General features: G+C 36.7%; 1 protein-coding gene across 1 annotated transcript; it reads right to left on the bottom strand.

Moving 5' to 3' along the window:
* Positions 1–1,442: 1,442 nt before the first annotated feature.
* On the bottom strand, positions 1,443–15,531 carry LOC149531890 (uncharacterized). Its single transcript, XM_089811477.1, has 7 exons — positions 12,953–15,531; positions 12,176–12,269; positions 11,734–11,891; positions 11,554–11,605; positions 3,698–3,798; positions 3,472–3,565; positions 1,443–2,801 (listed from the first exon to the last, which is right to left on the bottom strand). The coding sequence occupies exons 1-7, from the start codon at positions 14,249–14,251 to the stop codon at positions 2,056–2,058; spliced, it is 2,544 nt and encodes an 847-aa protein (XP_089667603.1). The 5' UTR covers positions 14,252–15,531; the 3' UTR covers positions 1,443–2,055.
* Positions 15,532–16,720: the final 1,189 nt, after the last annotated feature.

The following is a 16,720-nucleotide window of genomic DNA, read 5'->3' as shown; positions in this document are numbered from 1 at the left end:
GTAATCTTGTAAGAATTTAAATGATCTACCCTTTATATAATAGTCTTCCTAATATATAGATTCTCTTTAAAACTAGGATATTTGATTTAAGATAAAAACCAAAGAAATTATTAAAACAGCAGAAAGACATTACTTACCAATTATCTCAAGGTGTGCATCTTGTTAATCATGAGTTTATCCTTTCCTTAATGCCACGGGGAAATGGCACAGACACTTTAAAAAATATCATAAATCTCGTTCATGTGTATGTTAGGCTTCAGCATGCAATTCTTTAAAAGTGTGACTTGATTTGCCTCCATTTGTAAACCATTACAAGAGTGGTGAAGAATTATTTCCCACTATGCTCCAACAGGTTTCCAGATTTTTATAAAGAGAGGTAATCCAGTAGTCTCATTGAACAATCATACACCATTAATTTCATCCTTCGACATCCCAGATTGCTGTTAATAATCACAAGGACGAGTAACAGCATTCTTTCAAGGAATCCACAATGCTATCTCCATGCTAAATTAAAACTCATATCCCTATTCTAATACACCTTCAATGTCAAAAGGACAATTGACACCGGTTTTCTTCCAAGATTCCCACTGTCATCAAGGGGTTTACCACTGGTTAATGTTGTTAGTTTTGATCCCAAAGTAATGACCATCTGTCAGCACAAAATATGAGAGTGCTACCAAACCGGAGTGATGATCCTCAATGCCCTCATTCAAACAGGTCAACAAAAGTGCCATATCAACTATACATAACAAAAACTGGGAATAGAGAGTTAACTTTCAGTGCCTTGAATTCAAACTCTTGTTGTTCTAGGGTTTATGATATTTAATAATCTCAAAACATTATATCTGTATTTTTTCATCCTATGACTTCCTTAAGGCCCTCTTCAAGGCTGAGGAAAAGTATGCTTGACCATTATTACTCCATAATTCTCCTCTGTCATAGATGTATGAGTACTGTAACAATTAATTATAATCAATTATTTTACGCCTTGCACTGAAAAACCTGTAGGTATCGAGCAAACTATTTCTCATGATATATAAAGGGACTATTTTTAAAAGAAGTGTCCCCTTGGTAAGATATGCTTTTTAGTTACATTTCCCAGCAAAACAATAGCTGACAATGGTTCATTCTAGAGATAGAAATTGTAGTTTAACCATTGTCTTCCTCAAAACTCTTTAACACAGCAAACTTAAAACTGTAGGAAGTATACACAATTACTCACAATTTCATGATATCAAATTACACCGGAAGTAGCCAAATCACTGCTTTCCAAAATCCAAAAAGCTTTCTCGACAACAGCAATTGCGTTTACAAAGATGTGCTTAGGAGGTACATACAAGAGCAAGAACATTGAAACTATTTGCTCATATGGATAGCTTCCAATTAAGAAAAAGCATGAATGCCAAGTCAAAAACTCAATTCTATATCACAGGAACGCATAATATATAAACAACGTTCATTTATAAATCAGTACTTCCACCTGGAAAAAACTGTGCTTGAAAACAATTCCAAGGGGATGCTTGTTTAATACTGTGGCTAGTTTACCAGAAACACTGGTGTTTCTTAGATGCATACCTGTACTAAAAATATTTTTGCAATGGGTTCTGTTTGACAAAAGGTCTCGAACCTTTTGCCAATCGAATCCTGCCCAATAACTAAATTTACTATATCACATTGAACTGCTGACACCCTCTAAACACCACATGCAAGTAGAAATCATTGCCTGCGAACAATTTTTGTTGCAGTTTTCACATTATCTTAGTGGCTATTAGGGAAAATCATTTTCCAGTACATGAGTTTCCTCCATTAGAGTCAGATTTTATCAACTCCGCTCTCTTGTGCAATTATCTTTGCAGGAACCCTTAAAGCCATTAGAATACCTTCACTTAGACAACTGCCTTGGTGTACCGCAAAAAGGTTTAACCTAATTTGAGATATTAATAGCAACAAGAAGATGCATATTAATGCTTTAAACTTGAATTACAATTTAATTCTGTAAAAATTCCTTGAATTTTCACTTAGATCAGGCAGATTTTCTTCTGAATAACATGCTTGTCAAAGACAAACAGGCAAGCCATAATTCTGGAACGATCTAATTTCGCCCCCACGACCTGCGGTGACAATAACAAGTCCCCATGCAGCAGCTCCAGCAACTCTAGTCTGGTTTTGAATAGTATCAGAAACAGCTGTATTCAGAATATCATAGTTAGAAGAAGCTATACTCGACAGGGATTGTTTGGCCAGCTGAGAAAGCTTTTCCTCAGGCCATGTTGCAGAGCCTTTAGACAAGCTATCAGAGAAAAACCCATGATCTGTGATCCTATCAGAAGCAGGAAATCCCATAAGTCTTGGCTCATATGAGTTTGACAAATGAGCTGAAACTCTAGAAAGGCCATCTAGTCTGTTGCTGTCTCCCAAAGTTCCCGAGTTAGACAGATTCGACCCCTGAAAAACATAATGCAAAGCAGTCTCCAGATCCTCTTTTGTGCCAGTTACTCTTGAAAGAAAGCCATTAAGCCTCTCGGTATGCTCAGATCTATGCAATGACAACTGAGTGTCCCTCCATCCAGATGAATTCAATTCTGAGCCTCCATGCTTAATACCAGACCAAGGAACTGCAACTGAGACACTTTGAGATGGAAAATGTTCATATGAACGATAAGTCTTTATGCTCTTTGCAGTTGAGCCACAATGAGCCTCATAGTTCCAAATATAAACATGTGAATCCTCACTTGCACAAACAACATACTTCCCATTTGCAGTGAATGATGCAGAAATTTGACTGCAAGTGTTCCGAAAACCTGCAAGATAAGTTTCAAATCAGATACCAATAAGAGAAGGATAAAAAATAATGTTTCATGGGGGAGAAAAGAATTCCAGATTTGAAGAGGGTTGAGGTATCTAAAGCAAAATCAATACGTAGCACTAATAACTTGATCATGTCACTTTTACTAGATAGATCAATCTTAAAATAATAGTTGGGGAACTAGTTTGTAAATTGTGTGTACAGGCAAGCCTGATCAAACTCATAGCATGGTCAATCGATATTCACTTATTTTGAAATTTGGAAAAAAAATTTAAAAAGTAGATTATGAGTGAAGTGTATTCAAATTAAAACCAAGTGGAATCAAAAGCACATATGCCTTGGATCAACACCTAACTGCATTATTGGTATATGACATGAAGCATAAATTGAAGTTGCAGTGCTAGACATATTATGCTTTACTCTTCCATTTCTACAAATTTTCATGCATACTAAATTCAATTGAGGATTTCATAGAGCCCGACATGGTTGCAGTTCCACTATGCTGTCAGTAATGTGCTGGCTTCTAATCCTTCAATCTCAAATTTCTCAGATATCCTTGAAGACATGAAATATAGTTACACTATTATCACTAAATTTGCCCAGCTACATATTCATCTAGTACGCAACAACATTTGTGATTTTTTCAGGAAAAAGTTACAAAATACCTTTATATTTGCAAATAAGCTCAACACCATCAAAAACTCGAATCTGTGAATCTGCTGAAGTTATCAATACTTTCCGTGAATCTCCAGGTGCAAACTGAAGGATTAGAAACAAACATATTAGGTTATGAATAACTAACAAAAAAATAATCATCAAATAAAGAGTCATTTGGCGATTAACTATATATGTTCCCATAATTTTGTGTTGCATATGTAAACTTTTTGGTACCTGAAAACCAGTAACCTTCTTCCCAGTAGATTTCTTCTTCTTACTATATGCCCCCTTTTTACTATCAACACCCACTTGAGTTTCAAGTTGCAGCTTGTTTCCTGGTCCAAAATTCAAGCTTCCATTTTTAATAACTTGATAAAGTTGAAGTACAATAATTTTATGGTAAAACAAACATAAGCATACTTGGGCCCTCGACCAGTTTACAAGCATCCATGCAAAGACTGATAGATAATGTTTTATGGGTTGAAAAAAACATAAATTTGTAGGAAACATAATATAGGGTTTGCTTAAAACTTCAATTTTGTTTAAAATTAAAATGTGCATTCCCTTGCATAAATGTATATTAGATTGTATCCAAACAAAAATTACATGAAATGATGCTTTTCCTATGGGGAAAAACCCTCAAATTTCGGAGAGATCAAATAACTAATTCTATCAACTAAAAGTCTAAATGAAAAAATACTTTACAGACATCATTGACATTAATTGTTGTGCATGCATTCTTTATGTAAATAATTTTTTTTCGAAAACAAATGTTAGAAAAGTAGAAAAAGAATTCAGTAATCAAATGAATTGTTACCAAAGGAGTTCAATTGCTGAATAATTACTTATCACAAACCATGGTGATGGGGATCTTCTTCACTTAGAGCCTTTTTGCTCTACCAAGGCTACTTCTTAGCCTTCTTAGGGTCTCTTCTCTAACCCTAACCTAGAGGACTCTCTCCTAATCCCCTTCCACCAAGAAACTCACCAATCAATTCAGTTTCCAATCCTCTAACTCCAAAGTTCCAAACTATGCACTTCTTGGCCTATCAAGCCAAAAGTCCACCAAAAGCTATGAGCAAAGCAAAATCAAGTTTAAACCTCCCTTATGAGGTTCTTGGCTCATTCCAAGCCATTCTGAATCATTTTGATACGTCTCACACACCCACAATCCAATATTGTTTTGTTTGCCCTTGTAGCCCTAAGAGCCCCTATTAGCCCTCCTAGAAACAAGGAACCTTCAATACCTTGTAAAATCTCTTAACAAGGCCTATTGATGCCTTCTAGACTTTGTTTCCAATTGACCTAGGCTAGCCAAGCCATTCTGCATCATTTTGATAAGTCTCACACACCCACAATCCAATATTGTTTTGTTTGCCCTTGTAGCCCTATGAGCCCCTATTAGCCCTCCAAGAAACAAGGAACCTTCAATACCTTGTAAAATCTCTTAACAAGGCCTATTGATGCCTTCTAGACTTTGTTTCCAATTGACCTAGGCTCAAGGATTTTCTAGGTCTTAGGTCTCCATGGTGTCCGTACAGTACATTTTCAGAAAACACTAGACATACTACTCTACCATTGCCCAACCAAGATTGGCACATGCCAATCCACTGTTCCATCTAGAACTTCCTTGCAAGCACCACTGCGCCTTGCCAAGCTTTCACTTGCTTGCCTAGGGCTCGCTTGCAAAAATAGATAACTGACTGCCACAACCTCCAAAATTGTTGTTTACAGAATGTACAAAGGCCATTACTTGATTCCCAAATGCCATAGGTTTTCAACCATGGGAACTCAAGTTCTAGCCATTTTATTGAAGCCCTGTCAAAACTGAACAGCAGGAATGAAGAAACTAAATATTTTCAAAACCTAACTAAATGACAACTAGTGATCAAAACAAGAATGTAAATGGTTATGGCATGACCACAAGCTTCTAATCCATTCAAAACAGCAATCAAATCAATCAAGTTTCTTGAGTCAAGCCTCCAAAACCACATTTTCTGTCAGTAAATCCTCCTTCTCACATGAACTGTCCGTACAACTACATGACCAACCCCTCACAATGAGTTGGATGGGGCTTACATAGACTTCCTATAACTACCCAGACCCTTCTTGGGTCGAGTTACCAATTCCCTTCTTGCCTTTTCCTAGAAAAGTGCAAAAATTGCCATTGCAATTTTGACAACTTTTTGCAATATGGCTTCTTGGTCTTCCAAACTGATCCAGTTTGATTTCAACCATCATAAAATGAACCTAAAACATCTAAGGGCCTTTCCTAAACACTTCTTGCCCCAATTTAGGCATTTTGCCATATTTTGCCCTTTAGAGCAATTTTGAGCATTTCTAGGCTTAATATGACCTAAATGCTTGAAACGTGACTCAATCCTAACTCCTACTTAACCACACCTCCTAAATATCTCATGGGACTTTATCTTTAGTCCTTATTCATCAATTGGTTGGCTAGACCATTTACAAGCCAAATTTGTGTTAGGGTTTTGCCTTTCCCCAAGGTGCTCCTGCACCACAAGCCATCATGTATTGAAGCATATTACGTGAAGAGGTCAAATAAATAATTCTATCAACTAAATGAAAAAATAACTTACAGACATCATTGACATTAATTGTTGTACATGCATTCTCTATGTAAATAGTTTTTTTCAAAAGCAAAATGCAAGAAAAGTAGAAAAAGAATTCGGTACTCAAATGTATTGTTACCAAAGGAGTGGATTGCTGAATGATAACTCATTACAAACCATGGTCATCATGTATTAAAACATGCAAATCCTACATATTGATGCATTAGATCTTTTATCAAAACCAAAATAACAAGTAAAAACCCAATTGAAAGAAAGTCAAAACAGCAGTGAATCAATAGAAATATGACTTGCATATATTTGGGATTGTTGAATACACTACTCACAAACTTATTACACCAGCATGAAATGAAACTCTTCTCCAAAATAAATAATATAAGATTTAAAAAAGAGTCATGGAAACAAGTACCCAATAACCAACTATAAGAGAAACTAAAGTTGGCATGCATGGAAATTAAAATGAAATAATATCTAACTTCTAGAAAAAAAATATAAGGGACCCAAGAAAATTTTCGGCATAATTGTTTGTTTTATACAATGGATCACTCCTATAAAAGTACAATATTGACTTCCAACTAGAAGTTGATTTGATTGGCACTGTGAAAATGCATCTACCTGATGTGACTCTTAAATAAAAGACTTGATATCAATTAGTTGTTTCTTCTATTTCCAATATTAAAAAATAGCATTAGAAGTGCCAAAAAAAAACACTTAACAAACTGTACCGGTTCACCTACCAAATAAATAGTAGTATACCACATATAAAGAGATATACCCTATGTTACAAGTTATATCCTTTCCCTTCCCAGTTACGGATCTTCCTTGATGCAATATAAATATGTTATTCCTCAGTTACACTCTAGATCTAATCCAGAAGCTGTATATGGATATGACAATTTCTTGGAAAACTAAAGAAAAACAAAATTTGAAATCAAATTTTGAAGAACACAACAAAGGAGGAAAGCATTTTTCTCATTCATCACTCACAATCATGTTTGGAAGGCTTTTTGACTAATAATATTCTGCTTGAAATTTTCTAACTTATGGTATTTGAGTTTATTTCTGTCTGCTACAAAAAGTCCCCTAGAATAATCATTTTTTCCCAGTTCTGAGAAATAAATAAAGAATATTTCGAAACTATAATCCCCAACCAACCTGAACTGTCCCCTTGCAGAAGGAACTGAATTTTCACCATTCAATGTCATTATCAACTACCAAAAGTACTCATGATTGTTGTTTTCATATTCAATATTGCTTTTTATCATGTTTATCAACTCTATTCCCCTTCTTCAACCCCACATAAACCAGGCTTTACATCACAAGAGTTCGATATTTGCAGCACATTAATTCTGACAAAAGATTTATTTTCTTCAACCTTATCCAGCCCTCGAAAACTCAGAAACGAATACTTATGTGCATCCAACTCTTCAACTTTGAACTATGAACAGCATACGATAGTTCAATCTGATCAGAATAGGAAGTGTTAGAACTTTGAGTATAAGAGATTGCAGAACCTAGATCAATTGCAATCACTCCCATTGCATTTACAATGAGCTCATGGAAAAGTTCCCTGAAAGTGTTGCGATGATTTACTTGAAACTTTCCTTTAATCAGCTTGATACTATAATAATTTCACAATAAACTTAGATTTGGCTCTTTTAGGTTGTGGTCCTTGAAAGTGGAATTTCCTAAAATATTTCAGCAAATGCTGCTGAGACTTGGAAGAGCTTTCACAAGCATGTGGGCCCATTGATTTTGTAGCAATGAGGAAGCTTTAAAATTTACGCTCCAAACATTTAGGAAACTGGTGGTCTCATAAATTATTCTTTTAGCAACATCAATACTTAAACAATTAGCCAATCATTTTAGAAGCTAAAACAAATTTTCAAGGATGCTAAAATAATTTCCCTCTGAGAACCATCCCTAACTTTATTGGCTGGAATCTAAAAGCTATACATGAATGACATGTGGCAGAGAAATCTTCTAAGCTGGTGGGGAAAATTTCCAGTCCCATCCTAAAGGCACTCCCTAATACTCTAACATCTAACAGAGGTTCCTATTTTTGTACAAGGTTCCAATTTATCCTTTAGTAAGCACATGTTAGTTGCATGAGACCCCCAGCTCCATGAAAAAGGTTTCTGAACCATCCTCCATGCGGTTGCTTCCTAAGCATTGTTATTTTATGGTTTTCTAATAAATTTCATCGTCTCCTAATTTTTGACAGTATAGAGTAGATATATTAACAGGAATCCCAAAACATTCAATAACATGTCACTCAATTTGACAAAGTAAGATTTCATGACAATGGACATTGCATATAAGCAGTATTAGACATTCATAATTTCTGCCTTTCTTATGGCAGAGTTGCATCATTTAGGCACAATGTTTTTGCCTCTTTCACATACTGTTGGAATTTTATGTCATGCTATGTCACTTTAATGTTACTTGCCTTCTCTGCTACTTCATCTAATGTAACAGACAGCTACCAAAGGAAAATTGTTGGATTGCATTTCCTGTAATGCGAGGCCACGCCAATTTCTAAATTCCTTGCCTTTTCTGTTTACCCTATTTCACTGGATAGACAACTAGGAATGAGAAAATTATTACTTTACATTGCCTACAAGACCAATTAATACTTAGCAAACACAAGAGGATAAAGTTATTAATTGCAGAAATAAACAAGCTGTTTAGCTTGAAAACTGCCACGTATGTGCACAGTAACCCTATACAATCTTCAAAAAATTGAACTACACAGGGATTGACAAAACAGCTATGCAAAGATCTATGCTTGCTTCTAGCTGTATTGTATTTCTGGATTTGATAGTGAACAGAATGTTTCAACATCAACAGAATGTATTTCTGCATACTATGTGAACCATCCTTAGGATGGAGAGATTTTTTTTCAAGGAGTTGAAAAATAATTAGTAGCAGACCAAGACTCACTAAAAAGAGTGAGAAAGGATGGGGAGAAACAGGAAGTGGCACAAGACTAAAGGCAATGGTCAAAGATAAACAAAGTAATCACATTAACACCAAAATAATATAAAACCAAAAAGATGAAAAGGAACAGAGATATATCAATATGTATTATATGAATAAACAAACCATAAGCAAACAATTTGAAAAGCAAAACTATATAGAAATTTACAAGTTAGGAGGCATAAATAAACCTAAATCACTATTCATGAAACATGAGTCAATGAGTTTGACTCACACTAAACAGTTAAATCCTGATAGCAATACCACAATTTGACTTGTGGTGGAAAAATATATCCTACTTATCAATTGATGAACTTAAGGGGCTTTCTAATGAATGGTTCATAAGGCACAACACTCAATGAAGTTTTGCAAACGGGGTTGCATGCAGAGTGGGTTTAACTATGGAGGAAATTCCGTAAACAAGTACGCTCAAGCTGGAGTAGTACTAGGATGGGCAACCTCCCCGGGAAGTCCCGGTGCTTCACCTCGGTGAGCATCACCTAGATCCAATGAGTGCTAAGTGTTCCATTTACTGTCATGAGAGATGGATTCTTCTGAATCACTACTCATGAAACATGAGTCAATGAGTTTGACTCAAACTGCACTCTTAAATCCTAATAGCAATATCACAATTTGACTTGTTGTGGAATAATATCTCCTACTTATCAATTGATGAGCTTATGGGGCTTTCTAATGAATGGTTCATAAGGCACAGTACTTGGTGAAGGTTTTGCAAATGGGGTTGCAAGCAAAGTGGGTTTAACTATGGAGGAAACTCCATAGTTAAGCGCACTCGAGCTGGAGTAGTACTGGGATAAGTGACCTCCCAGGAAGTTCCGGTGCTTCACCTTTGTGAGCATTACCTAGATCCAATGAGTGCTAAGTGTTCCATTTATTGTCATGAGAGATGGATTCTTGTGAATCACTACACGTGAAATATGAGTCAATGAGTTTGACTCAAACTGCACTCTTAAATCCTGATAGCAATATCATAATTTGACTTGTTGTGGAAAAATATCTCCTACTTATCAATTGATGAGCTTACGGGGCTTTCTAATGAAATGGTTCATAAGGCACAACACTTGGTGAAGGTTTTGCAAATGGGGTTGCAAGCAAAGTGGGTTTAACTATGGAGGAAACTCCATCGTTAAGCTCGCTCGAGCTGGAGTAGTACTGAGATGGGTGACCTCCTAGGAAGTCCCAGCGCTTCACCTCTGTGAGCATCACCTAAATCCAATGAGTGCTAAGTGTTCCATTTATTGTCATGAGAAATGGATTCATGTGAATCACTACTCATGAAACATGAGTCAATGAGTTTGACTCAAACTGCACTCTTAAATCCTGATAGCAATATCACAATTTGAATCCTTGTCAAAAAATATCTCCTACTTATCAATTGATGAGCTTACGGGGCTTTCTAATGAATGGTTCATAAGGCACAACACTTGGTGAAGGTTTTGCAAATGGGGTTGCAAGCAAAGTGGGTTGAACTATGGAGGAAACTCCGTAATTAAGCGCACTCGAGCTGGAGTAATACTGGGATGGGTGACCTCCTAGGAAGTCCCAATGCTTCACCTCTATGAGCATCACCTAGATCCAATGAGTGCTAAGTGTTCCATTTATTGTCATGAGAAATGGATTCTTGTGAATCACTGCTCATGAAACATGAGTCAATGAGTTTGACTAAAACTACACAATTAAATCCTGATAGCAATATCACCCTTACAAGCCAAGAATAATTTATATAGATAATTAACATTAAAGGAAAAAAAACATAAATTATAAAAACAATAAACATAAAAGAAATAATAAACATAAATAATACCATACAGGAGTGTTGTAATGATTTTCTTATCCCTTCTCTTCAAGTCTTGTGCCACTTCCTCTCCCTCTCCTCACCCCTTCTCCCTCTTTTAGTGATTCTCGGTCAGCAACTAGCTATATTTCAACTCCTAACTTTGATCCTTAGCCATTGATGCAATGCATATTTATTATTGACAAACTACAAATCTAAGGACCGACTACATCATATTCATCCAAACTAGTCCTCGTGCTATTTAAAATAAAAGAAAACTAATGCCAAGTACGATATGTCATCAATAAATAGCTATCCTCCAAACTTATAAGATATAAGCACACACAAACTTAAGAAGCTTTGTCTACAAAGGAAATATTGAAAATCGAATGAGAATCAAACAAAAATTATGTTCTCCCTATCACTGCACATTAGAAAATATCCTTTATTCTGGAGTTGCTATAGGAATTACAAGGAGTTATAAAGGATACTAACTAGCAGCGGAGGCCAAATAAATATATGATTATAATAAAGCTTCAATGTCATTTCATCTCCTTATATACATCTACACAATTTCATTTGATTCTCTTACAAGTAGATGATAAAAGGAAAATGGCAGCTCAAAATTTAGTTCAAAAAAAAATGGATGGTGAAAGTAAAATGACAACCTATTTTTAACAGATTGTAGGTATTAAAAACAAGTATTCTTTTACAAAATACCACACCTGATGCATTATAGAAGTAGCATCTTCCTGTGATTGAACCCACTAGTCCTCCCTGCATGTACAGAAACAAAACAGTTAGAAACTAAAAACTGTTGAGAAGTATTCAATTATCATTGACATGGTCATCTAGTTCGCAGGAGCTATAACTCAATCTAAAAAAGCCATAGATATACACCAAACCTGTCCATCGGGAGTGTAGCATGCTGCACTGACCACCTCACGAATATCATTCCAATCAACAACTCGACGATCAGGAATACTCCAAATTCGTACTTTGCCATCCAATGAACCACTGATAAAGTATCTATCATCGACCGGATTGAACTGAATACATGTCACTGCCTCACATATCACAACCATATAAGACAAGGGAATAAAGGATGGAAAATAATCAACAGGTACATGAATAGTGCATTCATACTAATGAAGATTGTGAGAAATTATAAAGACATTACAAATAATCTCAGAAATAGTATAAAATGAATAATCACAAATCTTCATTCCAATGGCCTAAATGATATAAAGAAAACCATAATTCAACCCCTATTGTACAAGTAACTTCCTAATAAAAGCCTCACAGAAAGGATATCTGATGAATTAGGCTCATGGATTTTATTCTTACCATAATCACTATGAGAAAATATTTTTAGACAACTCTGATGTTCTAGGTTCCATAATCGTACTGTTTGGTCCATTGATGACGAGAGCAGCAAATACTGAAACAAAAGCACACAAACATGTAAGGTAAAATCCTCTCCAGAAAAGCCTGAGAAACACTAAGTTACTAAAATGCCCTAACCTCTTTGGCAAGCATTCAATAGTATAAGTCTTCAATCCAATGCAAATGATAGAATAGACATTCAAATTGTGGGAATATCAATGCCAATTGAAAGTGAGATTATTACTGTTATTCCTAACCAAGTTGCATGAATCCACATCATTAATTCCTTAATAAATGGATCCATGGTAGAAGAGTCAATAGAGCATTCGCCAAATATATCCCATACCAAGAAGGCAGATTAAAATTGAATTTTGACAGTGCCCCGAAGGATAACTCAGGTATTGCAGGAGAAGGCCTCATTATGGATAGTGAAGGTAAAGCCCACTTGGAAGAAATTAGTCTCAATTCTCAAAGTACAACAATCGGTCCAAACAGAAACAAAGGGCAAGAATCTTAAATATTAATACTATAAACCATTCAATATTGCACGCAGGTCTACTCGTGATAAGTTTAGGCTGTTAGAAGTTTCCATTGCAATTATCTTTTCAGGACTCAAAGTCTCACTACACAACCAATAAACACGTATAAGAAGACAGTCATCCACAAAGTGTTGTTCCATCGAACATTGCAACATGGACTCTGAAAAGTAATGTAGGCTGCGAATTAATCCAAACTGACCTGTGAAGGTGACCATGAAAGATCCAAGACACCATCAAGGTGTCCGTGAAAAGAACACAGCGGCTTTTCTGATATCTTGAAAACTCTCTCAGGTAGCATAATACAATCTGACTTTGAACTCCTTTTGCTGCATTTAATCTTCAGCCCTTTAGTATTATTTGCATGGGCTTTGATGCTCAAGGGAAATACCTCTGGTGAACCGTTGACAGTAAGGTAAGCATTGGTCCCATCAACATCGGGTGCATCAGCCCCAACTTTTCTCTTCGATTCAATCACTTCCCTTATTTGAATCACACAGTCCTGACCCGCACTAGCAAGATAACGCCCATCGAAACTGAACTTCATTGTCCAGATAGAGCCTTCATGGGCTTGAATCTCTTGGCCCATGTAAAGAGCGCTAAATTCTTTGCACTGCTTCCTACTGTGACGCACTTTAGTCCTCAGAGGCCTGTCCCAAGAAACATCAGCAAATGTCCCAGATCTTTCCCTACTACTTTTGTCAAAATCATACATAAGTCGATTGCCTTTACGCCATGACACTGAATGAGCAGCAAAGCTTAAGGCTTTCATCCAATTCCTCACTAGTTTTCTGGAAGAATGATTTACGTTTGCTTCTCTGTTCTCTGTCTGTGTCACTTCTCTTGCCCTACGCATGACTTCTTGCACAAACGGAGAGAACCCCACAGACCTTTCAAACTCCTCCAGAGTTAGATGTCTATCTGTTCCCACTTCTCTCAGCTTGTTCCACATGCCATCCTCCCTAACCTCATCTACAATGAACTCCTTCCCACTGTCTAAGTTCTTAATTTTGCAGATGAATTCCCCACTGCTATCCTCGGGAGAGAAGGCGACATCTCCAATCTCTCCCGTATCTGCAGTACCATCACTTGAGCCACTGGATGTTGAAAAACGATATCTCTGCTGCAATATAGCAGTATCTTGGCTGGTGTAAATGGGAGGTTTGCCCTGGGGGTCTGATTCTGAACTACTTCTCAGCACAGCCCCACTGTTTTCTCTCAATCTTTCGATTCCAAGGCATTGGTTAGAATCCGCATCTGGCTCCGAAGAAGTGGAATTATTTACTTTAATAAACCCCATATCTCTGAGAAACATCTGCCTCCTCTCCTGAATACTGATGGGCTCTCTCTTCCAAATCTCATACTTTGCTTTAAAGTCTCCATTTCGGCAGACGGAGGTCTCATTTTCAGCATTGTCTGATCCAGAGTCAGAGAATGATGTCATTTCTTCTAATGTCTCAAAGAATTGATCGCTCTCCTCATCGACAGAGCCATCCATCATTTTTCTCTCGACCACGTTTAAAAGAGCATGGGCTCACAGCACTCCCAGAATCCACGGAGATGATTGTAAATAGGTGGGGGAAAAACTGATTGCCCGGCGGCTTTACTAAAGATAAACCTACGAACCCCTAATTTTCCTTATTTTGAATTCCGAAAGAATCCAAAACTGACACCAAATTGGATTAGAAGCAGTGCCTCCGGATAAAATCATAAAACAGAGAAGTGTTAGAAATTCTTGATTCTGCAATATTACTCTCAAGAGCTCCACGGAGACCTCGTTAAAGTCGGACTGCAAATTCTTCGAAGTATTGAAACAGCACAAGGTGGCCATAATACCCTAATTTCCCCACAACAGTAAAAGAGAATATCACTAACACAAACGAGATCTCAAATTTACCCAATCCGATGCTGAAAACACCATAGCTCCTCCAGACAGATTCATTTTCTTACCTCAAATCCAAGGCATTCAGCCTCAAAACGCCATATTTCAACTCCAAATTCGATACACTTTCACAACATATCCCGTGGCCTCAAATTGCACAAATTTGACACCCAAACTGAGTAATCGCCTCAAAATCGGCAGCACATGACCAAAATTTTACCACCTCCATGTCTAAGACAGACCTTTTTATGATATTTTCAAGGTCGTCGGCTTAACCTTCGTGCAACTCCAAACCCCATTCCACACCTCAAATCCTCCGCATTCCGCCACAAACACAATGAATTCCACCTCCAAATCTAACACCATTACCAATTATTCCTGCCCCACTCTGGGCAGCTCCCAGAAAGACAAACCTCCGCAATTCTACCTCACATATTTTCTCTCAAACCCAGCCATTTTCCTCAGATCCCTCCAATTTCAACGATCTTTCAGAGGGTTTACTCCGCACTCCCCATTTTTCTAACAAAATCAACGTAAAAAGGGCCTACATAACTCGCGGAGAAAACAAGACCAAAGCTTTCCTATGAAGATCACAGTCTCTAAATATAGCGACCTAAAAATAAGGCCTCGAGCTTTGTGAACAAAATCTACCCACAAGAACGCGCAGCACAAACACTAATTTCTCTCTCTCTCTGCTCAACTCTAATCACTTCCAATTTAGTCCAATTCATTTCAATTCAATTCATCCCTCCTCAAAAACAAAAGGTCTGAAAACCCACAATAAACAAATAAATAAATAAACCCTCGCCTACAACTCGCTGGATTCTTCCCCCTGTATTCATCACAGTACTACATTCCATATACAGTCTCCGTATCGAATTTCAACTTTGTGCGTATTTACAGAACCGCATTTTTCCATTTTCAGTTTTATACCCAACAAATTCCACCTTGTGATTTCCACCGCATATCAAAAATTCATTTTTGATTGCCCGCTGAGGTCATAAATCACAATCACCGGCAGTAATGGTGGATTTGCTTAATAACGGAATTTTACCATCGATCGGATGGATCAAATTCTAAACAAGCCATGTGGTCGCTGACCTGTGGCCGCCGGTAAACGTGCACTGTAAAAACAGCGCACACCGACAGCTGCCTGTCCGCCGTCCGAGCGCAATTGTTGGCGAGTCAGAAGGTGCTCTTTTTGGTTGGTTGCCTTTATTATTGTTATTTCTTTTATTATTTTCTTTATTATAATTTCTTTTATTATTATTATTTCTTTATTATTTTAAAATGAAACAGAGTTGACGATATGGGAAAAGGCAACCCAATTTTATATTTCTATTCCTGCCAAAACAATTTTATTTCAATTTAGCGAATTTCTTATTTAGCCAAGACAAAAAATTTACTTGTGTTTTTATAAGGGCGAGCCAATTATTATTAATATTTTGGGCAAGGGAATTTGGTAATTTTTATTTTATTGGCCAGCAATTATTTTTATTTCCAAGTTATGTTTTGTTGGTTTGTTCAACCATGCCTATTTTTAATGTTTGACGTCAAGTGATACCAAAATACAACCAATTCTGTAGCACAAGTCAACACTTATAGGAGTCAATTTCTAGGGTTAGTCCTCTCGTCCCATGGGAGGGGCTGAAAACCAAATTTTTAGTCATATCATGGAGCTCCGGTTTTAATGGCATCAACCTTTTTAAGGTCCCTTTTGGAGTGGCCTTACTTAAATGCATCTCATGTGTCTTGTTCTTAGGTGTCAATTTAGGGCTCAACTTCCAGTTCTTCTCTAGTCTATGAAAAATATACTTGCAATCTTTGGATTTTGACTTACTAACTTCTTCTTGTCTTTATGCTTGTTTCCTTGAAATAAAGGTGTTTAATAACAAATAAATAAATAATAAATTGATTTTGAGAGAGAAATAAACCAACATTATTGTGGGGATAGACAAGTGAGTTTGGAAGAAATAAATCAAATATGCTTTGTGGGATGGGACAAGGGAGCTATTAGTGGAATAGCCAAAAAAAAATCTATTTAGTTGTGTTTATTTATTGGTTCTATAAAATATTTTGTCATATGTG

Source organism: Cupressus sempervirens, chromosome 11, assembly GCF_028749045.1.
Source record: "Cupressus sempervirens isolate cs-2001-9-10 chromosome 11, ASM2874904v1, whole genome shotgun sequence".
NCBI lineage: Eukaryota > Viridiplantae > Streptophyta > Pinopsida > Cupressales > Cupressaceae > Cupressus > Cupressus sempervirens.
Note: the sequence above shows the minus strand (reverse complement) of the source record. Positions and strands in the feature narration are given on the sequence as shown.